Below are 24,028 nucleotides of genomic sequence, written 5' to 3' on the forward strand. Positions count from 1 at the left end.
AAATCAGATCAAGTCGGTATAGAACACATTAGAGTCTGAAATAATGAATAACACACCCTCCCATCTCACCAGAGATCTGTAAAGATTCTGTCCCTTTCAGGACACAAAGTTTTATCCAATTATTTCCATCTGTTCGTAAGAAGGCATGTCTCAGAGCTTGGGGAAGCAACAGCAGCTACCATTGGGAGAAGACGTTGTGAAATCCCCTGGGGCCCTGTACTCCACGGCCCCTTTAATAAGTTGTGGCATAATATTTACACAGCGCTGAACATTGTGGAGGAGCTGGGCAGAAGTGCTCTTTTAGTAAAATGTCAAGATAAGAAGCAGCTGCTTCTATTACTGTCTGGGCCAGAGTGGGAAGTGGCTGCATGCTGGAACATAGAGAGCACAGATCTGACACAATCTATATTAATTATTATTTATTTGTATTGGAATAGCGCCAAGGAGTCCAGTTCTGGACTAGGACCCCATTGTGCTAGGTGCTGTGAATTTTTATTGCTATTAGGTGTACTACAGGTAGTGCCAGGACTCCACTGTGCTTGGTGGGGTACAAACACAGAACAGAAAGATGGTCCCTTCCGCAAAGAGGTTTGAAGAGCCTACCCTTTTCCTATCAGAAGGGAGCCCCTAATGTAGCGGGTTTCACCTTCGAAGGCCCCTGCCTCAAGCTTTGGTCAGGTACACGGATACGGGGGAGAATAACACAGTGCCGCTGAGAGCTCCTGCAAGCACCTGGGAACAACAGCGGGAACGTTCGGGAAAACTGCACAGTATCTTTAACATCCCCTCCCGCCCCCTGAAATGAAGGCAGAGGGCCCAGCTGAGGAAGGACGTTGTATGGGGGGTGCGGGTGACATCAGCAGTAACTCTGTGTTAATGGGGTTACACCATCCCGTCGGGTGTTTTCTCCATTCGGCCTGCCCCGCAGCCCAATGTGCCACTTCCGAACTGTGGCTGCCCCAGGGGTCCCCAAGGCGTAAGAATATGGCTCATGTGGTCCTTTATTCTGGCACCTTCAGCTCTAAGCATGCAGGGTTCAGAATGAAGTTAGAACATGGTCCAAAGGGACTGGAGGAACATGCATTCAATGACATTTTGGCTATCATCAGAAATTGTCCCTGTGCTGCCTTTGCCAGATTAATCCTGGCCCAGTGGGAAAGAGGGTACAGGCAGCTTTGGGGCATCTGACACAGCCATTATACTCTGCAAAGAGCCAGGCCGGCCATCACAAACAGACCTAACGGGCCGGAGAGCCCCTCCAGTGTACTAACCCAGCGCAGGTTCTGCACATTCCTTATACTGCTCCGGAGTACAGAAAGGAGCGTCCCCTGCACAGAAAAGAAACACAAGACAAGAGGGAAACATGTGGAGTCAGAAATCAGAGCATGATGGAAGGCCAGTGACTACAGCAAGAAAGCATGCATTAGGCAGCCTTTTGTCTGCACACGCAGTGCCAATCACCTAGGAGCAGGGGTGCAGGTAAAGAGGCTCACGCAGCCAGTGTGCAGCGTAGGGTGAGAGGCAGGGTCTGATCTGCACTTGCGATGCATCTCTCTGGAGATCACATACTGATGTTGCTGTTTCACGTATAACATCGGATAAAGGTTTCCATAGCTAGTCCAGCTAGTCAGCTCCCACAGGTGAGGCTTGGTTAGCCTCGGTCAGTATCTGGATGGGAGAGCTCTGAGCTGCAGTGTTGCTGATTAAATAAGTGGCACCTTTTCAGAACTGAAATAAGGTTGTGGCGTGGCGCTATGGATCTATAAGCGGGTGACATTCCTGAACCTGCTTCTAACACAGCATGCACACACCGGGGACTTATTGTGTACTTGAAAAACAACAGAACAAACCCTAAACCTGAGCCTAAGCTTTCCCCAGAACTTGGCTGTTCTCCTGAAGAGGGCTTTCCCCTCACTGTCCCTAGTTTCTTCTTCTGCAGAGAAACACTCAACCTTTCTATACTTCTGAATTTAACTTAATAGGGCCCATCTGGTCTGGCTATCAGGCTGAACCAGCAGAAATAGCTCTGCCTCTCTGTTCAGAGGTCCTAGGACTTGACACTTGGTTACAGATGCACTGTGTTGCACTCTTTCTTTGAAATGAGACATTAAACAAAATCCCTGACCATTTGTGGTCATTCATGACCCCACAACACTTTTCACAAGGGTAGGGGGCTGGTAATTACATCCCCTTTGCAGTTTCAATGGAGCATGGTATCCTTACTTCCTATGACAAACAATTATGCACTGCTGCTGTGAGTTTTTAATCAACTTTTGCATTGCTCCCCAGAGATGACTGCATTTCAGTGGTGAATAAATTGATCCCAGAGTGTAGTCTGCATCTGAGGCTACAGTCAAATGATATGCATCCCAAAGAGAGTAAGACTTATTTCTGCTCCTTTATTTCCGAATCCTCTTTTACATTATCCACAAGAAAATCAGAACGGCCAGACTGGTTCAGATCACTGGCCCATCTAGCCCAGTACCCTGACTTCCAACAGTGGCCAGTGCCACATGCTTCAGAGGGAATGAAGAGAACAGGGCAATTTTCAAGAGCTCCATCCCCTGTTGTTCAGTCCCATTTTGGCAATTGGAGGCTTTGGGACAGCCAGAGCATGGGGTTGTGTTCCTGATCATCTTAGAATCATAGAAGATTAGGGTTGGAAGAGACCTCAGGAGGTCATCTAGTCCAACCCCCTGCTCAAAGCAGGACCAACCCCAACTAAATCATCCCAGCCAGGGCTTTGTCAAGCAGGGCCTTAAAAACCCCTAAGGATGGAGATTCCACCACCTCCCTAGGTAACCCATTCCTGTGCTTCACCACCCCCCTCGTGAAATAGTGTTTCCTAATATCCAACCTAGACCTCCCATACTGCGACTTGAGACGATTACTCCTTGTTCTGTCATCTGCCACCACTGAGAGCAGTCAAACTCCATCCTCTTTGGAACCCCCCTTCAGGTAGTTGAAGGCTGCTATCAAATCCCCCCTCACTCTTCTCTTCTGCAGACAAAACAAGCCCAGTTTCCTCAGCCTCTCCTTGTAAGTCATGTGCTCCAGCCTCCTGGTCATTTTTGTTGCCCTTTGCCGGACTCTCCAATTTGTCCACATCCTTTCTGTAGTGGGGGGACCAAAACTGGACACAGTACTCCAGATGTGGCCTCACCAGTGCTGAACAGTGCCCTCGATCTGCTGACAACACTCCTACTAATACAGCCCAATATGCCATTGGCCTTCTTGGCAACAAGGGCACACCGCTGACTCATATCCAGCTTTTCGTCCACTGTAATCCCCAGGTCCTTTTCTGCAACTTGGCTAATAAACATTGATGGCCCTATCCTCCTTGGACTTATCTAATTCTTTTTTGAACCCAGTAATACTTTGGGCCTTAACAACATCCCCTGGCAAGGAGTTCCACAGGTTGACTGTGCGTTGTGTGAAAAAATACTTCCTTTTGTTTGTTTTAAACTTGCTTGCCTATTAATTTCATTTGGTGACCCCTAGTTATTGTGTTATGAGAAGGAGTAAATAACACTTCCTCATTCACTGTCTCTGCACCAGTCATGATTTTATAGACCTCTGTCCTATCCCGCCTTTGTCGTCTCTTTTCCAAGCTGAATAGTCCCAGTCTTTTTAATCTCTCCTCTTATGGAAGTTGTTCCACCCCCTAATCATTTCTGTTGTCTTTCTCTGTACCTTTTCCAATTCTAGTATGTCTTTTTTGAGATGGGATGACCAGAACTGCATGCAGTATTCAAGGTATGGGTGTAACATGGATTTATATAGTGGCATTATAATATTTGCTATCTCATTATCTATCCCTTTCCTAATGGTTCCTAACATTCTGTTTGCTTTTTTGACTGCCGCTGCAGATTGAGTGGATGTTTTCAGAGAACAATCCATGAGGACTCCAAGATCTCTTTCTTGAGTGGTAACAGCTAATTTAGACGTCATCCTTTTTTATGTATACATAGGTCCTGAAACTAAGGGTGCAGGGGATGCTGCTGCACCCCCAAGCTTGAAGTGGTTTCCATTATACACAGGGTTTACAGTTTGGATCAAGGGCTCTCAGCATCCCCACTATACAAATTGTTCCACCACCCCTGTATGTATAGTTGGGATTACATTTTCCAATGTGCATTACTTTGCATTTATCAATATTGAATTTCATCTGCCATTTTGTTGCCCAGACACCCAGTTTTGTGAGATCCCTTTGTAACTCTTCACTGTCTGCTTTGGCCTTAACTATCTTGAATAATTTTGTATAATCTGTTTACTTCTTTTTCCAGATCATTTATGAACACATTGAACAGCGCTGGTCCCAGTACAGATCCTTGGGGGACACCACTATTTACCTCTCTCCACTGTAAAACTGATCAGTTCCTACCCTTTATTTTCTATCTTTTAACCAGTTACTGATCCATAAAAGGACCTTCCCTCTTATCCCATGACTCCTTATTTTGCTTAAGAGTCCTTGGTGGGGAACCATGTCAAAGGCTTTCTGAAAGTCTGAGTACACTCTATCCACAGGATCACCCTTGTCTACATATTTGTCAACTTGCTAAAATAATTCTAATAGATTAGTGAGGCATGATTTCCCTTTACAAAAGCTGTATTGACTCTTCCCCAAAAAATCGTGTTCATCTGTGTGTTTGATAATTCTGTTCTCTACTATAGTTTCTATCAATTTGCCTGGTACTGAAGTCAGGCTCACAGGCCTGTAACTGCCAGGATCGCCTCTGGAGCCTTTTTAAAAAATAGGCATTCCATTAGCTGTCCTCCCGCCATGCGCTACAGAGGCTGATTTAAGCAATAGGTTAGATACCACAGTTAGTTGTTCTTCAATTTCATATTTGAGTTCCTTCAGAACTCTTGGGTGAATCCCAACTGGTCCTGGTGACTTATTGCTGTTTAATTTATCAGTTTGTTACAAAACCACCTCTACTGACAGTTCGCAATCTGGGACAGTTCCTCAGATTTGTCACCTAAAAGGAATGGCTGAGATGTAGGAATCTCCTTCACATCCTCTGCAGTAAAGACCGATGCAAAGAATTAATTTGTCTTCTCGTCAACTCCCTTGTCTTCCTTGAGTGCTCCTTTCTGGTGTAATTTATGCATACAAATGTGAATAAATCAGAACAGGTCTGTACAGAACACATTAGAGTCTGCAAAGCTACGTGTAAAATGAATAACACACCCTCAATCATCCAGTGGCCCCATTGATTGTTTGGCAGGCTCCCTGATTCTGAGAAACTTAAAAAATTGTTTGCAGTTAGTTTTTGTGTCTTTTGCTAGTTGTTCTTCAAATTCTTTTTTGGCTTTCCTAATTATACTTTTTCACTTGACTTGCCAGAGTTTATACTCCCTTCTATTTTCCTCAGTAGGAGTTGACTTAGGATTTTTGTTTTGTTTTTAACTGCCTCTTTTACTCTGCTGTTTAGCTACGGTGGCATTTTTTCCCTCTTAGTATTTTTATGTATTTATTTAGGGGATACATATAGTTTGAGCCTCTATCATGGTTTTTTGGGTTTTTTTTAAGTTTCCATGCAGCTTACAGGCATTTCACTCTTGTGACTGTTCCTTTTAATTTCTGTGTAACTAGCCGCCTCATTTCTGTGTAGTTCTCCTTGTTGAAGTTAAATGCTATTGTGGTGGATTTCTTTGGTGTTTTCCCCCCTAAAAAGATGTTAAATTTAATTACATTATAGACACCATTACCAAGCAATTTAGCTATAGTCACCTCCTGGACCAGATCCTGTGCTCCACTTAGAACTAAATGAAAAGAATTGCCTCTCCCCATGTGGGTGCCAGGACTAGCTGCTCCAAGAAACTGTCATTCATGGTATCTAGACATATTATCTCTGCTTTCCATCCTGAGGTGACATGTTCCCAGTTAATATGAACATAGTGGAAATCCCCCATTACTATTGGGTTTTCTATTTTGTAGTCTCTCTAATCTTCCTAAGCATTTCCCCATCCTTGTCAGGCAGTCGGTAGTATATTCCTACTGCTATATGCTTATTCAAGCGTGGAATTTCTATCCGGAGAGGTTCTCTGGTACAGTTGATTCATTTAAGATTTTTACTGTATTTGACTCTATGCTTTCTCGAATGGATAGTGCTACTCCATCACCAGTTTGACCGACTCGGACATTCTGATATATTTTGCACCATGGTATTACTGTGTCCCATCAATTATCATCATTCCACCAAGTTTCTGTGATGCCTATTATAACAATATCCACATTTAATACCAGGCACTCACCTATGTTAGTATTTAGACTTCTTGCATTTTTATACAAGCACAGTTAAAATTTGTCAATATTTAGTTGACTGCCTTCATGTGGAACTCTTTTTCATTTGACTGTTTCTCTTCAGTTCCTACCTGTATGTTATCCTCTCCTCTTCACTGAGTATGGAGTATCCCCTTTCATAAATCCTCCTCTAAGGAATGTCTCTATCCACACCTGTTGGCTTTCCCCCTGCCCTTAGTTAAAAACTCCTCTACAACCTTTTTCATTTTCATGCCAACAATCTGGTTCTGTTTTGGTTTGGGTGGAGCCCATCCTTTCTCTTTTTCCAAAAGATTCTCCAGTTCCTAATAAACCTAAATCCCTTCCCCCAACACCATTGTCGTCTCATCCATGCACTGAGACCCTGAAGTTCTGGCCCTGCATGCAGAACTGGGAACATTTCAGAGACTGACACCTTGAGCTCCTGGACTTTAATCTCTTATCTAGCAGCCTAAATTTGGCCTCCAGGACCTCTCTCTTACCTTTCCCTGTGTCACTGGTACCTACATGAATCACTACTGCTGGCTTCTCCCCAGCACTGCCCAAAAGTCTGTCTAGGTGTCTAGATGTCTAAGAGAGATCTGCAACCTTCAAAGCCACCAGGCAATTCACCATGTGGTTCTCCCAGTCCAATAACTATATTTCTAATACAAACCCAACTATCTATATTCCTAACAATCGAATCCCCTGTCACTATTAGCTAATAACAGTATTACTTCCCTAGGGTTTCCTTCATCTGTACTGCTGAATTTTAACTGCAAACATACTCCAGGCTTCTGAGATCCTGCAGGAGCCCTGGGTTCAGAGAGACAGCAACAGCCTTGCAGCCTACTTCATGTACATGAACTGAGCCTAAGCCCTCTAGCAGTTTGTAGCCTAAAACCTGCTTCAGGCACCTGGGGTGAAATCCTGGCCCCACTGGAATCAATAGGTGTTTTGTCATTGGCATCAATGGGATAAGGATTCTACCCTGCACTGTAATGACTAATGGGAAGCTATGGGTAGAGGCAGGAATCTATTAATCTTCCTTGCTAAGCAGAGCCAATCTGCACCTAGGTGTGATGTCCTATGGGCCTGGATTCTGTGTGACAGGCAGGCCAGTGAGGTTGGGACAAAGGAAAGGTTGGTTTCCAACTCCTGCACTCAGTGCCGGACAGTACAGAGTAGGGGGTGGGATAAGATGGCTTTTGTGTTTCCCTGACCTTGAGGCTGGCCAGGAGCCAGTCCTGCTCCAAGGGGCTGTTCTGCCAGCTGGGGATCATGGGAGCACTCTGGCCAGGCCCTCTTTTTCCCTGCCACATGCTCTAGGCTGGGCAAAATGCCACCACAACAGCATCTGCACAACATCCAGGAACTGCCCCTAGGCAGGGCGAACCCAAGGGGAGCCAGAGGTGCTGTGTTTCTGGCTGCTTGGTGCAACTTGGAGCAGGACAAAGTAGCTGAGCAGAGCCAGGTCTCAAGGTCCAGGAAGCCAGTGGGATAAATCATGCCTCTGTCGTACAGAGTGGCAGGAAGAGTGACAGGAAGCAACATAATAATAATGCCTAGCTCTCATCTAGCACTTTCCATCAGTAGATATGAAAACACTTTACAAGAGGGGCAGTATTATTGCCCCCATTTTATCAATGGGGAAACTGAGGCATGGGGAGGGGTACTGACTTGCACATGATCACCCAGGAAGTCAGCAGCAGAGCTAGGATGAGAATTCAACTCTCCTGAGTGCCAGGCCAGTTCACAAGCCACTAGACCAGCCTGGCTCCCTTCACAAGCAAGTGCTTGTAAAGATTAACTGTTGGCACGTACACAGCCCCTTCCAAGCTCCGAGCTTGATCCAGCAGCCCTGGCTCACTGTGGAGGCTCCAGACGTCACCACTGAAATGCAGACACCACTCAGCACCCTGTGGGAGGCGCCAGAGCAAACCCTTCCGGTCCCAAAAAGTACCACGGGGAGCCCACCCACAGCATCAGGGCTTCCAGGTCCCACCTGAGATGGCTGCCAAAACAAGAGCCTAAGGCATCAGCCCAACCACACACAGTCAGATATGTTCCACGCATCCCCATGCAGACTGACCTGGCATGTGGACCATTTTGCAGTTGCAGTTTTCCACAATGTAGCGGGTTTCACAGTCGATCCTGCAAGCCGTGATACTGTAAATGGGGAAAAAGTCTAACCCCACATCCGACAAGCGACACTCGCCCCACGGAGGGGGCAGGTAGGTCAGCTGCAAGAAACAGAAAGAGCCGGTGGTTAGTAGATCACAGGCATCAGCTGCAGCATGGAAGGTGCTTGGGGGAAGATGAGTGAAGGGGAAGCTCTGCTCTTTAACAGATCCTGGCGACGAGCAAGGCACTGAGTGTGTGTGTCTCCCTCATTGCGTCGGGCCCTTCCAGACGGAGGAGCCCCGCTGGGTGAAGGACGAGAGCAGGATTGTAATAGCACAATGGCTGTGTGAAGTGGGGACCGAGCAGGAGGCCGACACAGCAGTTAGACAACGATAGGAGCATGCATAGTCACAGATGGAGTTTTGTCCTGCTAAAGGGGAGTAGAACTCGGGACTCGGTGACTCCGCTCTGCTCCGCCAGGGAAGAGTTCTAGGTGTAGTGACACATCACAAAACAGAAGGGGCAGGCTGGTGTTGGCAGGCAGATCTCCCTTGCCTTGGTGGGGAAGAAACTGGCAGGTTCCCAGAAAAAGCCACCCAACCAGCCCAGGAACAATTTCCCCACGAATTGTTTGCTTCAGCAATGCCATTTCACAGTGGGGGAGTGGAGCTGCCTGGGACTCGGCAGAGTAGGTGCAGGTAAAAGGTGTTGGCCTGCGTTTGCCACGGACTAGAGATTCTTGGTGCCTCGTATTTTGGGTGCCCAGTTTGAGACCCTTTAGGACAGGTGCATGCTGAGCACCCTGGCACTCCCTGGGGCAGCCACAGTCACTAGTCCCCTTTGACAATGCAGTCCAACAGCTGTGCAGGGGTGGGACGAGGTAGGTAAATTTGAACAGGTCCAGACAGGGGGTCCTGAACACCACATGGGAGGCACTGAGAGCTGTGCTTTAGGAGGTAGTGTGGCCTAGTGGATAGCATGTTAGCGCAGGACTCAGGAGGCCTGGATTCTACCCCGGCCTTGCCACTGCTTTGTTAGATGACCTTAGACAAGTCACTCTCCCTCACCACCTCGTCCTTGCGCTTCAGTTTCCCCATCTGTGACATGGGGATAATCATACTCCCCAGCTCTGAGATCAAGGAATGAATGAACTCTCTCCGAGCCAGGTGTTGGTTATTATTCCCGCCAAAGAGTACAGCTCTGTTATTTTGAGTGTCCAGTGATTCTGAGTGTCTCAGCTTTTGGGGTAAGACAAGTCGGGTCTGATTCACAGAGGCGCTGAGCGCCTGCAGCTGCCATTGATATCACGCGGTGCCGGGGGTGCTCAGCAGCTTCTCAGAGCGGCAGACATGCCAAATCAGGCGACGAAGAATTCAGGTTCCCAGAATCACTGGGCGCTTTTGAAAATCCTGGCCCAATCTCTTGGGGGGTTGCATCCCAGCCTGCCTATAAAACACAGCTTCCTTCTGACACCCGTCCCTGTTTTGCATGAAATTAACTGGTTTGTCAGTGTCTTCAGGAGAATTTTTTTTGAGGGGAGGCTGTTTCTCTGCAGCTCAATGGCCAAGTCTCTCTAGCTGGGGCTGTAACAACTCACATGGTCGGTGGATCAGGCACAAGAGGTGCCCTGTGGGTACACTCAGCAGTGGGCTACAGCTCATGTATCCTGCTGTGTTTAGTGGAGTGACTCCTCCTAGCCAGGCCTTCTGTTGCTGGGGCCTTCCCATCTAGGGAGACCAGATTTTCAAAGTAAAAAACAGATGGCTGTCCCTGGGGTGTGTAGGAGTGGGGAATAGGGCAGCAGCAGGGGATAGGTTAGGTGGACAGTCAAGCAACACCTCCACCCCTTTTTCCTTCTGTGGATCTGACTCTGTACAGGAAGGGCTGGGAACTTATGGGGAGAGTGGTCTGACTGGGAGGCCTCGTGCAGGGTGTCAACCATCCTATAGACCCCCAGACTCCTATGGTCCCTGTCATAAATATAAAGGGAAGGGTAAACACCTTTAAATCCGTCCTGACCAGAGGAAAAACCCTTTCACCTGTGAAGGGTTAAGAAGCTAAGATAACCTCACTGGCACCTGACCAAAATGACCAATGAAGAGACAAGACACTTTCAAAGCTGGACGGGGGGAGAAACAAAGGTTCTCTGTCTGTGTGATGCTTTTGCTGGGACCAGAGCAGGAATGCAGGTCAGAACTCCTGTAAAGAGTTAGTAAGCAATCTAGCTAGATATGCATTAGATTCTGTTTTGTTTAAATGGCTGATAAAATAAGCTGTGCTGAATGGAATGTAGATTCCTGTTTTTGTATCTTTTTGTAACTTAAGGTTTTGCCTAGAGGGATTCTCTATGTTTTGAATCTGATTACCCTGTAAGGTATTCACCATCCTGATTTTACAGAGGTGATTCTTTTACTTTTTCTTTAATTAAAATTCTTCTTTTACGAACCTGATTGCTTTTTCATTGTTCTTAAGATCCAAGGGTTTGTGCCTGTGTTCACCTATGCAAATTGGTGAGGATTTTTATCAAGCCTTCCCCAGGAAAGGGGGTGTAGTGCTTGCGGGGATATTTTGGGGGGGAGACTTTTCCAAGTGGGCACTTCCCCTGTTCTTTGTGTAACACTTTGGTGGTGGCAGCTTTTAACCTAAGCTGGTAAGAATAAGCTTAGGGGGTCTTTCATGCAGGTCCCCACATCTGTACCCTAGAGTTCAGAGTAGGGAAGGAACCTTGACAGTCCCTCTGGCAGAATCTGTTCCCTTAATCACAAACCACTTCTCTCTCCGCCTTGGGGGAGAGAATCCTTTACCAGCTGTTCCTTTGGTCACCCTGTCACAGAAATCAAGTCCGTTTCTGGCCTTTTAACCTGTTGGTTCCCAGCATGGGCAGAACAAGGCTTGTAGCTTGTTGGAGACAAGTTTTGGATCTTCAAAGCTAATCAGTTTCTTGTAATTGGCCCCCAAGAGTTTGTTCAGAGGTTGCTTATCTGGATCCATTGTACTGATTCTCTCCCCTCCACCCCCAATCCCTTATTAAGCTAGAACAACACATTCACACAGGAAAGTCTTATAACCCAGTAGACAATAACTTCCCCTCATGGATCAGATCATTCCATTATTACATCTTGTTAGGTGATTACATATCAGGGCCACACCCATACTGCAGGGAGGGTCAAGTGTCACCGCATGGGGCAACTCCGGTGGACAGTTTCACTTCCTCAGAGAGCTCTTTCAGGTGACCACTCTGTAGAGGTTACAGAAAACTCAATGAGGCTCTGGGGTTGGTAACACTGACAGGGAGCAGGGACGTCCCTACACCCTGTTCCCATCAGCACGGGGAGGCTGGAAGGGCTCCCTACAGCCTGATCTCTGCTGCTCCTTTATCCAGCAGAAGCAGCAACTGTGGAGTGGTGCATAACAGGGGCTGCGCATTCTGTCTTGCCAGGTCTGGAAGCAAGGGAGTATCAAACCCAGGTCTTGTGGTATTTCGAGGACTGGGTAAGAACTGCAAACACCACTTCAAATGTGAGGGGGTTTCCTGGTCCTGCTTGCAGGCTAGGGCTCTTTAGGGAAACATGAGATGATCAGAGTCAGTTAGCGTACTGTCAGCCTGCACTAAGATGAGTTGTGCCTCTCTGTTTTCTGGGGAGCAGCCTGTTTTGTGTCACTCAGTTTTGGGTTCTTGTGTGTTATCATTCTGATTTCTGAGAAATAAAGTTGTGTTTAGTTGCAACCTTCCAGCAAGGGTATTCTATGTTTTTATCGAACTTCTCCGATGGTGTGCCAAGAAACATAACAGGTCTCTTGTGCAGGAGTTCGGAGCAGTAAGTAACCACAGAGCCACTAATCACGATGCATCACCTGGCTTTGTTAACTCACTAAATTTATTGCCTCTCGGGAGAGCAGTCTGTAGCGTTGAGGTACAATTCCTGGAGGGCTAAATTCCTAACAAAATCCTTCCTGTTGCCATAAAGAGCTAGGTAAGTTTTAACATGAATCTTTACTCCTTGTCATTATGACAATATCTCTGGACGATAGTTGATATTTCTTTTACAGCATCTGTGAGATGGAAGGCAGCATCCTGATGAATCCTGCACTTTCAGGGTTTTGTGTCATGAGAAATTATGGATAGTACTTCAAGGGGAAATTCATGCACTGCAGTAAGTTGACAGATTCTCTCAGGTGGTTATAAATTTTAAGGCTCTGTGTGGATCAGAAAATGCACAGGCAGGGCCCTCTTGGGAGAGGAGAGTGCCCATGGTATAGAACATGCCCAGAGGTCAGGACTGCACATGTCTTGAAAGAAGGAGCATAGTTTGGAGCATTTGAAGGAGCATAGTTTGGAGCAGTGGTCCCCAACCTTTCCGTGGGAATAGCATATTGCTATTTCCAGAAGACTGTGGCGGGTGCCAGACACCTGCTGCCAAAATGTCCCTGCTGAGTGTGGCCGCCGGAGAACCATCGAGAAGCGTCGCCGCTGAAATGCTGCTGACAAATGGGCGCCGCGTTGGGGACCACTGGTTTGGAGCATAAAACCCAATTCCCAAGTGCTTTCTGGCATGCAGCTGATTTAGATTTTGATGAAAGTGTTCCCGTTTCTGCCCCTTTGGCTGATAGCCATGCTAGGGGTCAGACGGTGACTGGAATTGGACTGTGCAACCCAGTCAGTTTCAGTGGTATGAATTTCACCTACATCTTGCATTGTTTTTTCTTCTTGGCTGTTTGTAACTGCTGCAACAGCTCGGTGGATCCATACACTCTTCCCTACTCTGGTCCAAGGTTTTCCTGACGGGTTAAGCAATACTGTTTAATGCCCTAACCTAGCAAGGCACAGAACATCCTCAATTCCAATGGGATCTGAGGTTGCTCAGGACTTTGAAGGAGACACGCAGCATGACTTAGCAGAAAACCCTGAATAGGCATCCCCGGGGGTTTGACTCATTCCCCTTGTCTATTATGAACCTCACATTTGATTAAGACTAGATTCTTTTCTGCAGCTCTTCCTGATGTTACGTTTCATAGCACAGCCGGATAACCCAAAGCCCGGGGAATTTCAGGGGCTACTGGGACCATGTTGACTGCTACTCTTTAATTTGGTGTCATGGGCAAGTATCACTTTCAACTGGATGTACTGGCCCAATTCTGATCTCAGTTCTAGTGGTTCATCTATTAGTTATTTATTTATAGGTCCATCAACGTAGCAACTGAGCACCTGTGAAGGCAGCAGTATTATCCCCATTTTGTAGATGGGGAAACTGAGGCCCAGAGAGGCAAAAAGACTTGTCCAAGATCATGCTACAAGTCAGTTGCAGAGCTGCAAAGTGCACCCAGTTCTTCGGACTTCCAGATCATCCTTTATTGGTTATTTCTCCCTGCCCCCTGAGATCTTTGCTCTGTGCACAGAGAACAGCACACAAGGGGAATGCCAGAGGTGGTGGGAGGGAGAAGCAATGTACAGCAGGATGCTTGGCTGCTTAACTCAGTTGCCCCTAGTAGCATGAGGCCAGTAGGGTAGTGAAACGCCCACAGGCTGCAGCAGCTGCAATCTTTGGCCAGGACCCTGAACACCTGTAAGAGATTTGCAAAATTTGGCAGCTGTGTGAGTGATCCTGGCCCTGGCCTGCAGGAAATGGGGCCACTACAGAAGCTGATGAGCACAGAGAGAGGTAAAGTATAAAGGTCTCACAGCAGGGACTAGCTGGAATAAAACTCTCTTTTTGAAAAATCCTGTGGACCGAGGAAACAAGCCTGAAATATTGAAGCAGCCGCTAATGACAGGGAAATGGAACTGCTGGAAAAAGTTTTACCAACTGGAAAGGGAGCCAGCACATTATTTCAAGGCAGCTGGGAAAGTGAAGGACACAGGCTGGCCAGCTCTGCAATGCATCTGTCCCCTGCCCTGTAGTTCGCAGGCCTGCACAAACATAGCTCCTCCAGTGCACCTCACTTGAGACTGGCAGCGCTCCCTGCTGCTTCAGGCTTGTGGCTTCTTGAGCAGCCCTGGCCAATCCTCTACCTAAGAGGTGATTATGGGCTAGGCTCCAGCAGATTTTGGTGAGCAAACCCATTTTCCCATCTGAGCTAATGCAGGATCTGTACCCATGACTCTGGCTGTAAAAGAGCAGTATGCAAAACCCATATGCTACCAAGGCCTCTCTTTAGATAGCCCCTAGATTCATAGGTGGATAACAATGCATTCCAGCAAAAAAAGACTTTATTGTAGAACAGGTGGAATTTTAGGCTATAGGAGTGTGCTTTCATCCATTAGCTTCTCTCTGTCTTCTAATCTATCTCCCCTGCCAATGTGTGTCTGGAGAAGGCCCAGCACACTTCTGAAAGCTCAAACACCGGAAATAATAATAAGGCCTCCACTGCACTGCAGCTAACTATCTATTCGCTTTGCAGAGTGTAGCTCTTTGTTTCACTTGCAATCTATAGATGGGGAAGAAAATATAAAGCCAGTGTTCATAAAGTCTGTGGATGACACACAAATTGGTGGAGTGGTAAATGCTGATAAGGTCAGGACAGTTTCACAGAGTGATCTCCCTCTCTTGGTAAGGCGGGCTCATTTGAACAACACACACTTTAATGCAGGCAATGCAAGGACAAACATCTAAGAACAAAGAATGTAGGTTACACTTACAAGATCATAGAATCATAGAACTGGAAGGGACCTCGAGAGGTCATCTAGTCCAGTCTCCTGCACTCAAGGCAGGGCTAAGTATTATCTAGACTATTTCTGACAGGTGTTTGTCTAACCTGCTCTTAAAAATCTCCAGTGATGGAGATTCCACAACCTCCCTAGGCAATTTATTCCAGTGCTTAACCACCCTGACAGTTAGGAAGTTTTTCCTAATGTCCAACCTAAACCGCCCTTACTACAATTTAAGGCCATTGCTTCTTGCCTGATCCTCAGAGGTTAAGAAGAACAATTTTTCTCCCACCTCCTTGAAAACTTGTGTATTTGAAAACTGTTATCATGTCCCCTCTCAGTCTTCTCTTCTCCAGATGGGGGAAAGGGCTGTATTTTGGGAAGCAGTGAGATCTGGTTTGCACTGACTACCTTTACTGGCATAGCTATGTCTGCCAGGGGTGTGAATCTATCCAACACGGCAATGAAGACAAGCCCCCCAGTGTCGAGGCAGCTATGCTGACGGAAGAGTTCTTCTGGTGGCCTAGGTAATGTCATTCAGGGAGGTGGCATTGCCATCAGCAGAAAAACACCTCCTGTTGGTGTATGCTGTGTCTACACTAGGGGGCTGTGCTGGCAGAGACTCTGTAGCCTGGTGCTAAAAGAGGTGTAAGGTTCCTGGTGGAAAGCAATGGAAAGTGAGCTCCGGTGTAGTACGGTGGTTTAAAAGCTGACTTGATCTTTGAGTGTCTAAACAAAGTAATGTAGATGAGGAGCAGGGATGTGGTGTTACCTCTGTATAGGGCATTAGCGAGGCCGTGACTGGATCCTGCCCCTGGTTCTGGTGTCCACACTTTAAAAAGGATGTTGACAAACTTGAAAAGGTTGAAAAAAAAGCTACAAGAGTGATCTGAGGTCTGGGAAAGCTGCCTTCCAGGGAGAGATGAAAGAAGCTCCATCTATTTCCTTTATCCAAGAGAAGGCGGAGAGGTCATGATGTGTAAGTACTTCCATGACGAAGAGATCTCTGATAGCAGAGGGCTCTTTACTTTAGGAGACAAAGGCAGAACAAGAGACAACGATTGGAAGCTGAAGCAAGATGAATTCAGACTGGAAATAAGAGAGACTAATCAATGGGCGCTGGTCGATGACTGGGGCTTTTAAGTACTTCTGCAACATAATACCTAAATAATAATAAATAATAAATTATTATCATTATTTTATTATTATTTACCATGCCCTGAGCAGACCCACAGATGTGCGAAAAACAAATATCACTTCATTCAGCCCACAAAATGTTTCCATTTCAGAGCCGAGGACACGTTAGAGGCAGAACAATTTTAGCGCCCGGTTCCCATGGCTCTTCTCACATCTGGTACCTAGCAATGTTTACCGTCTATTGTGTCTACTTTTAACCGCTTTGCAGTATTCTGAGGTAGAGAGCAGAAAATGCATTATGCTTTCCTTTTGTTTTTGAAAGCAGCAACAGGTTTGACATGCTTTGCTTCAAACACAGACTATTTCTTGCTGGCACAGTGTATTGGTTGATGGAGGAAAGCTTTTTAAGGGATAATATTAATCACATCCTTCTGTTTTTTTAAAGGAACACATGGCAATGGCCCATGATCCTACAGTCCTGAGGCTTGGTTCTAGTGTGCTGCTTTAAAGCACTTTCCAACACCTCTGAAAATATCTACTGAAAACAGATGTAGGCGAGAGAAACTACACAGTGGAAGCGGGATGCAGACTCTGTTAAGTGAGAAACTACCTCTATACAATCCATCAGGCACAGGCATTGGGTACTTATAACAGATTTATTATGAGCACAGAGGAAGGATAATAGCCTTGTGGTTAAGGCACTGATGGAGGACTCAGGAAACCTGGCTTTGAGCTTTGTCTCTGCCCCAGGCATCTTGGGTGAGTCTTGTTACAGCCAGCCAGTTTTGGGTGTTAGAAAGCAATAGGAATTTTCAAAGCAGACTGAAATCGGCTCTTAGTACAGTGCGCCCAAATGGTCTGTGTGCTCCTGTCATAAATATAAAGGGAAGGGTAAACCCCTTTGAAATCCCTCCTGGCCAGGGGAAAGCTCCTCTCACCTGTAAAGGGTTAAGAAGCTAAAGGTAACCTCGCCCGCACCTGACCAAAATGACCAATGAGGGGACAAGATACTTTCAAAAGCTGGGAGGAGGGAGAGAAACAAAGGGTCTGTGTCTGTCTGCATGCTGCTTTTGCCAGGGACAGAACAGGAATGGAGTCTTAGAACTTTTCGTAAGTAATCTAGCTAGGTATGTGTTAGATTATGATTTCTTTAAATGGCTGAGAAAAGAATTGTGCTGAATAGAATAACTATTTCTGTCTGTGTATCTTTTTTGTAACTTAAGGTTTTGCCTAGAGGGGTTCTCTATGTTTTTGAATCTAATTACCCTGTAAGATATCTACCATCCTGATTTTACAGGGGGGATTTCTTTATTTCTATTTACTTCTATTTTCTATTAAAAGTCTTCTTGTAAAAAACTGAATGCTTTTTCATTGTTCTCAGATCCAAGGGTTTGGGTCTGTGGTCACCTATGCAAATTGGTGAGGCTTTTTACCAAACCTTGTCCAGGAAGTGGGGTGCAGGGTTTTGGGAAGTATTTTGGGGGGAAGGACGCGTCCAAACAGCTCTTCCCCAGTAACCAGTATTAGTTTGGTGGTGGTAGCGGCCATTCCAAGGACAACGGGTGGAATACTTTGTACCTTGGGGAAGTTTTGACCTAAGCTGGTAAAGATAAGCTTAGGAGGTTTTTCATGCAGGTCCCCACATCTGTACCCTAGAGTTCAGAGTGGGGGAGGAACCTTGACATGGTGGCATAGTGGTGGGATTAACCTGAAATCATTTTGAGATCCAGTTGAGATTTTTTGAACTAGAAATACAGATTTTAAAAAGAAATTATTTTTTCCTTTGGAAAGGAAGTCCAGAAAGCAGTTGAAACTGAAAGCAGATTGTTTTGTCTGCTTTGTGGCCAAGCAGAGACAAAAGGGGATTATCTTGTGAATTGCAGGTTTTCTTTGCCTGGAGGCAGGGTACTTAACTCCTGCAGGGAAATTCACAGTCTTCCAACCCAGAGGTTTTTTTTTCTTTTCTTCCTAAAAGTAAATAGGGGGTGTGTGTTCTACCCATTTGCTTTTTCTTTGGGCTGGGTAAGCAGGTTTCCAAGTAGTTGGAGGTTTTTTGCTTTAAGTTGGGCCCAGAGCAGAGACAAGGGAATTGTCTTTTTCTGTAGGCTGACAATCACTATCAGAGAATAGGTATTCTATTCCAGCACAACAAAATTTTACAGCCAAGTTTTGTTTGTTTATTTCTAAACCTCGGGTGTAAAGTTAGTTAAAAACAGAGAGGTTAGAATGACCAAATCCTCAGCTCGACTACAGCTGGAATTAGCCAAATTTCAGGCTGAGGAAAGACAAAGGGAACATGAAAGACAGATAGAACTCATGCGGCTGAAGAAGGAACAAGAAAGGGAGGCAGAACAACACCAAGCGGCTGCTCACAGGAGAGCTATGGAAGCGAGGGACAAAGAACTGGAGGAGAAGGAAAAAGAGAGGAAGTATGTGGAGGAGATGGAGAAGATAAAGGCTCAGCAGAATATCCCAACAAACCCTAGTAATCCTTCTCCAAGTACCACTTCCCATCCCAGAAAGTTCCCCACCTACAAGGCAGGCGATGATACTGAGGCCTTCCTAGAAAACTTCGAAAGGGCCTGCCTTGGATACAACCTCTCTACTGACCAGTACATGGTAGAGCTGAGGCCGCAGCTCAGTGGACCCTTAGCTGAGGTGGCAGCTGAAATGCCTAAAGAACACATGAACAAGTATGAACTGTTTAAATCCAAGGCGAGAGTCAGAATGGGGATAACACCCGAGCAGTCTCGTCGGAGGTTCAGAGCCCTAAGGTGGAAACCAGACATGTCATTTACCCGACATGCCTACCACATTGTGAAACATTGGGATGCCTGGATATCAGGAGCAAGTGTTGAATCTCCAGTAAATTTGCCCTTCCTAATGCAAATGGAACAGTTCTTAGAGGGTGTTCCTGAGGAAATAGAAAGATACATCCTAGATGGGAAACCCAAAACTGTAATCGAGGCAGGAGAGATTGGAGCCAGATGGGTGGAGGTGGCAGAGAAGAAGAAAACTGGTCGCAGTTGGAGCGGAGACCAGAAGGGACCACCCCAGACCACACCCTATTACCGGGGGCCGCCCAAGGCCCCACCTACCTCCCAAAGAACCCTCCAGACCCCTTATCGTCCTGCCACCCCGTTCTCCAGCAACCCTCCTCGCCCCAGTGACCCGTCAGCTGGACGATGTTTTAAATGTAACGAGCTGGGGCATGTAAAGGCCAACTGCCCCAAGAACCCCAACAGATTACAGTTCATTGCACCGGAATCACACCAGAGGTCCACAGGCCCAGATACTTCCCAGATACCCTTGGAGCGGAGGGAAACTGTGAGTGTGGGCGGGAAGAAGGTCACCGCGTGGAGGGACACCGGAGCACAAGTGTCAGCTATCCATGCTTCCTTAGTGGACCCCAATTTAATCAACCCAGAGATCCAAGTGACGATTCAACCCTTCAAGTCCAACTCTTTCAATTTGCCTACAGCCAAGTTGCCTGTCCAGTACAAGGGCTGGTCAGGAATGTGGACTTTTGCAGTCTATGATGATTATCCCATCCCCATGCTGTTGGGGGAAGACTTGGCCAATCATGTGAAGCAGGCCAAGAGGGTGGGAACGGTCACCCGCAGCCAGGCTAAACAAGCCGTGAGGCCTAGCTCTGTTCCGGAAACTGCTATCAGGACCCAGTCAGAGGTGATGGACCTGGACCTTAGGCCAATGTCTGCAACAGCAGTAGTGGATCCAGTCCCAGAGACCCAGACGGAACCAGTCCCAGAACTGGAACCAGCCGAACAACCAACACCAGACCCTGTGTCAGCACTGAATCCAGTACTTGCAACCTCAACACCAGAGGGCCCCACTGAACCTGAACTGGCAGCAGCCGATAACCCTACACAAGAGGCTCAGCCGGAGCCTGAATCCCAACATAGTGCACCAGCGGAGAGCGGTTCACAGTCAACAGAAACAGCTCCATCCCCTATATTGCTTCCAGAGGGACCAAGCCTAGGTCCACAATCCAATGAGGGACTGATGTCTCCAGCATCAAGGGAACAGTTCCAGACCGAACAGGAAGCAGATGAAAGCCTCCAGAGAGCTTGGACAGCGGCACGGAGCAACCCACCGCCTCTCAGCTCTTCTAATCGATCCAGGTTTGTTGTAGAAAGAGGACTTTTATACAAGGAAACTCTTTCTGGTGGACACCAGGAAGACTGGCATCCTCAGAGACAGTTGGTAGTTCCAACTAAATACCGGGCCAAGCTCTTGAGCTTAGCCCACGATCACCCTAGTGGCCATGCTGGGGTGAACAGGACCAAAGACCGTTTGGGGGGGTCATTCCACTGGGAGGGAATGGGCAAGGATGTTTCTACCTATGTCCAGTCTTGTGAGGTGTGCCAAAGAGTGGGAAAACCCCAAGACCAGGTCAAAGCCCCTCTACAACCACTCCCCATCATTGAAGTTCCATTTCAGCGAGTAGCTGTGGATATTCTGGGTCCTTTTCCGAAAAAGACAGCCAGAGGAAAGCAGTACATACTGACTTTCATGGATTTTGCCACCCGATGGCCGGAAGCAGTAGCTCTAAGCAACACCAGGGCTAAAAGTGTATGCCAGGCACTAGCAGACATTTTTGCCAGGGTAGGTTGGCCCTCCGACATCCTCACAGATGCAGGGACTAATTTCCTGGCAGGAACTATGAAAAACCTTTGGGAAGCTCATGGGGTAAATCACTTGGTTGCCACTCCTTACCACCATCAAACAAATGGCATGGTGGAGAAGTTTAATGGAACTTTGGGGGCCATGATACGTAAATTCGTAAATGAGCACTCCAATGATTGGGACCTAGCGTTGCAGCAGTTGCTCTTTGCCTACAGAGCTGTACCACATCCCAGTTTAGGGTTTTCCCCATTTGAACTTGTATATGGCCGTGAGGTTAAGGGGCCATTGCAGTTGGTGAAGCAGCAATGGGAGGGATTTACACCTTCTCCAGGAACTAACATTCTGGACTTTGTAACCAACCTACAAAACACCCTCCGAACCTCTTTAGCCCTTGCTAAAGAAAACTTACAGGATGCTCAAAAAGAGCAAAAAGCCTGGTATGATAAACATGCCAGAGAGCGTTCCTTCAAAGTAGGAGACCAGGTCATGGTCTTAAGGGCGCTCCAGGCCCATAAAATGGAAGCATCGTGGGAAGGGCCATTCACGGTCCAGGAGCGCCTGGGAGCTGTTAATTATCTCATAGCATTCCCCACCTCCAACCGAAAGCCTAAGGTGTACCATATTAATTCTCTAAAGCCCTTTTATTCCAGAGGATTAAAGGTTTGTCAGTTTACAGCCCAGGGAGAAGATGATGCTGAGTGGCCTGAAGGTGTCTACTACGAAGGGAAATGTGCTGGTGGTGTGGAAGAGGTGAACCTCTCCATGACCCTTGGGCGTATGCAGCGACAGCAGATCCAGGAGCTGTGCACTAGCTACGCGCCAACGTTCTCAGCCACCCCAGGACTGACTGAACGGGCATACCACTCCATTGACACAGGTAATGCTCACCCAATTAGGGTCCAACCTTACCGGGTGTCTCCTCAAGCTAAAACTGCTATAGAACGGGAGATCCAGGATATGTTACAGATGGGTGTAATCCGCCCCTCTGAAAGTGCATGGGCATCTCCAGTGGTTCTAGTTCCCAAACCAGATGGGGAAATACGTTTTTGCGTGGACTACCGTAAGCTAAATGCTGTAACTCGCCCAGACAACTATCCAATGCCACGCACAGATGAACTGTTAGAGAAACTGGGACGGGCCCAGTTCATCTCTACCTTGGACTTAACAAAGGGGTACTGGCAGGTACCGCTAGATGAATCTGCCAAGGAAAGGTCAGCCTTCATCACACATCTCGGGCTGTATGAATTTAATGTACTCCCTTTCGGGCTGCGAAATGCACCCGCCACTTTCCAAAGACTTGTAGATGGTCTCCTAGCGGGATTAGGAGAATATGCAGTCGCCTACCTTGACGATGTGGCCATATTTTCGGATTCCTGGGCAGACCACCTGGAACATCTACAAAAAGTCCTTGAGCGCATAAGGGAGGCAGGACTAACTGTTAAGGCTAAGAAGTGTCAAATAGGCCTAAACAGAGTGACTTACCTTGGACACCAGGTGGGTCAAGGAACTATCAGCCCCCTACAGGCCAAAGTGGATGCTATCCAAAAGTGGCCTGTCCCAAAGTCAAAGAAACAGGTTCAATCCTTCTTAGGCTTGGCCGGTTATTACAGACGATTTGTACCGCACTACAGCCAAATCGCTGCCCCACTGACAGACCTAACCAAAAAGAAACAGCCAAATGCTGTTCAGTGGACCGGAAAGTGTCAGAAGGCCTTTAACAAGCTTAAAGCGACACTCATGTCTGACCCTGTACTAAGGGCCCCAGACTTTGACAAACCGTTCCTAGTAACCACAGATGCATCCGAGCGTGGTGTGGGAGCAGTTTTAATGCAGAAAGGATCTGATCAAGAATTCCACCCTGTAGTGTTTCTCAGCAAAAAACTGTCTGAGAGGGAAAGCAACTGGTCAGTCACTGAAAAAGAATGTTATGCCATTGTCTACGCTCTGGAAAAGCTACGCCCATATGTTTGGGGACGGCGTTTCCACCTGCAAACCGACCATGCTGCACTGAAGTGGCTTCACACCGTCAAGGAAACTAACAAAAAACTTCTTCGGTGGAGTTTAGCTCTCCAAGATTTTGATTTCGACATTCAACACATCTCAGGAGCTTCTAACAAAGTGGCTGATGCACTCTCCCGTGAAAGTTTCCCAGAGTCAACTGGTTAAAATCGTCCTTGAGATGTGGAAAATATTGTTAGTCTTTATGTACTTGGTAGTATATTTAGAGATGCATGTGTCTTATTAACTCTGTTTTTCCTAGAGCTCCAGGAAGAAATCCCAGCCAGTGTTTCACCCTAGCTGAGATTTGGGGGGCGTGTCATAAATATAAAGGGAAGGGTAAACCCCTTTGAAATCCCTCCTGGCCAGGGGAAAGCTCCTCTCACCTGTAAAGGGTTAAGAAGCTAAAGGTAACCTCGCCCGCACCTGACCAAAATGACCAATGAGGGGACAAGATACTTTCAAAAGCTGGGAGGAGGGAGAGAAACAAAGGGTCTGTGTCTGTCTGCATGCTGCTTTTGCCAGGGACAGAACAGGAATGGAGTCTTAGAACTTTTCGTAAGTAATCTAGCTAGGTATGTGTTAGATTATGATTTCTTTAAATGGCTGAGAAAAGAATTGTGCTGAATAGAATAACTATTTCTGTCTGTGTATCTTTTTTGTAACTTAAGGTTTTGCCTAGAGGGGTTCTCTATGTTTTTGAATCTAATTACCCTGTAAGATATCTACCATCCTGATTTTACAGGGGGGATTTCTTTATTTCTATTTACTTCTATTTTCTATTAAAAGTCTTCTTGTAAAAAACTGAATGCTTTTTCATTGTTCTCAGATCCAAGGGTTTGGGTCTGTGGTCACCTATGCAAATTGGTGAGGCTTTTTACCAAACCTTGTCCAGGAAGTGGGGTGCAGGGTTTTGGGAAGTATTTTGGGGGGAAGGGCGCGTCCAAACAGCTCTTCCCCAGTAACCAGTATTAGTTTGGTGGTGGTAGCGGCCATTCCAAGGACAACGGGTGGAATACTTTGTACCTTGGGGAAGTTTTGACCTAAGCTGGTAAAGATAAGCTTAGGAGGTTTTTCATGCAGGTCCCCACATCTGTACCCTAGAGTTCAGAGTGGGGGAGGAACCTTGACAGCTCCCAACCAGGGAGCTTCAGAACTGCTCTGTTATGGGAGGATCTCCAGTGCGGCTATTCGCCTTGAGTGGAATT

The 24,028-nt window shown here is 46.8% G+C and overlaps 1 protein-coding gene across 1 annotated transcript in view; it reads right to left on the minus strand.

The window, feature by feature from the left end:
• Positions 1-24,028, minus strand: part of LOC144258017 (acid-sensing ion channel 2) — a 1,355,089-nt gene that overhangs the window by 42,294 nt on the left and 1,288,767 nt on the right. The window contains exons 4-5 of the mRNA XM_077806320.1: positions 8,361-8,511; positions 1,272-1,328 (exon numbers count right to left, since the gene is read on the minus strand). Coding sequence (XP_077662446.1) covers positions 1,272-1,328; positions 8,361-8,511 — 208 coding nt within the window. The remainder of the gene's footprint in view (positions 1-1,271; positions 1,329-8,360; positions 8,512-24,028) is intronic.

This window comes from Eretmochelys imbricata, chromosome 27 (assembly GCF_965152235.1).
Source record: "Eretmochelys imbricata isolate rEreImb1 chromosome 27, rEreImb1.hap1, whole genome shotgun sequence".
NCBI classification, from domain to species: domain Eukaryota; kingdom Metazoa; phylum Chordata; order Testudines; family Cheloniidae; genus Eretmochelys; species Eretmochelys imbricata.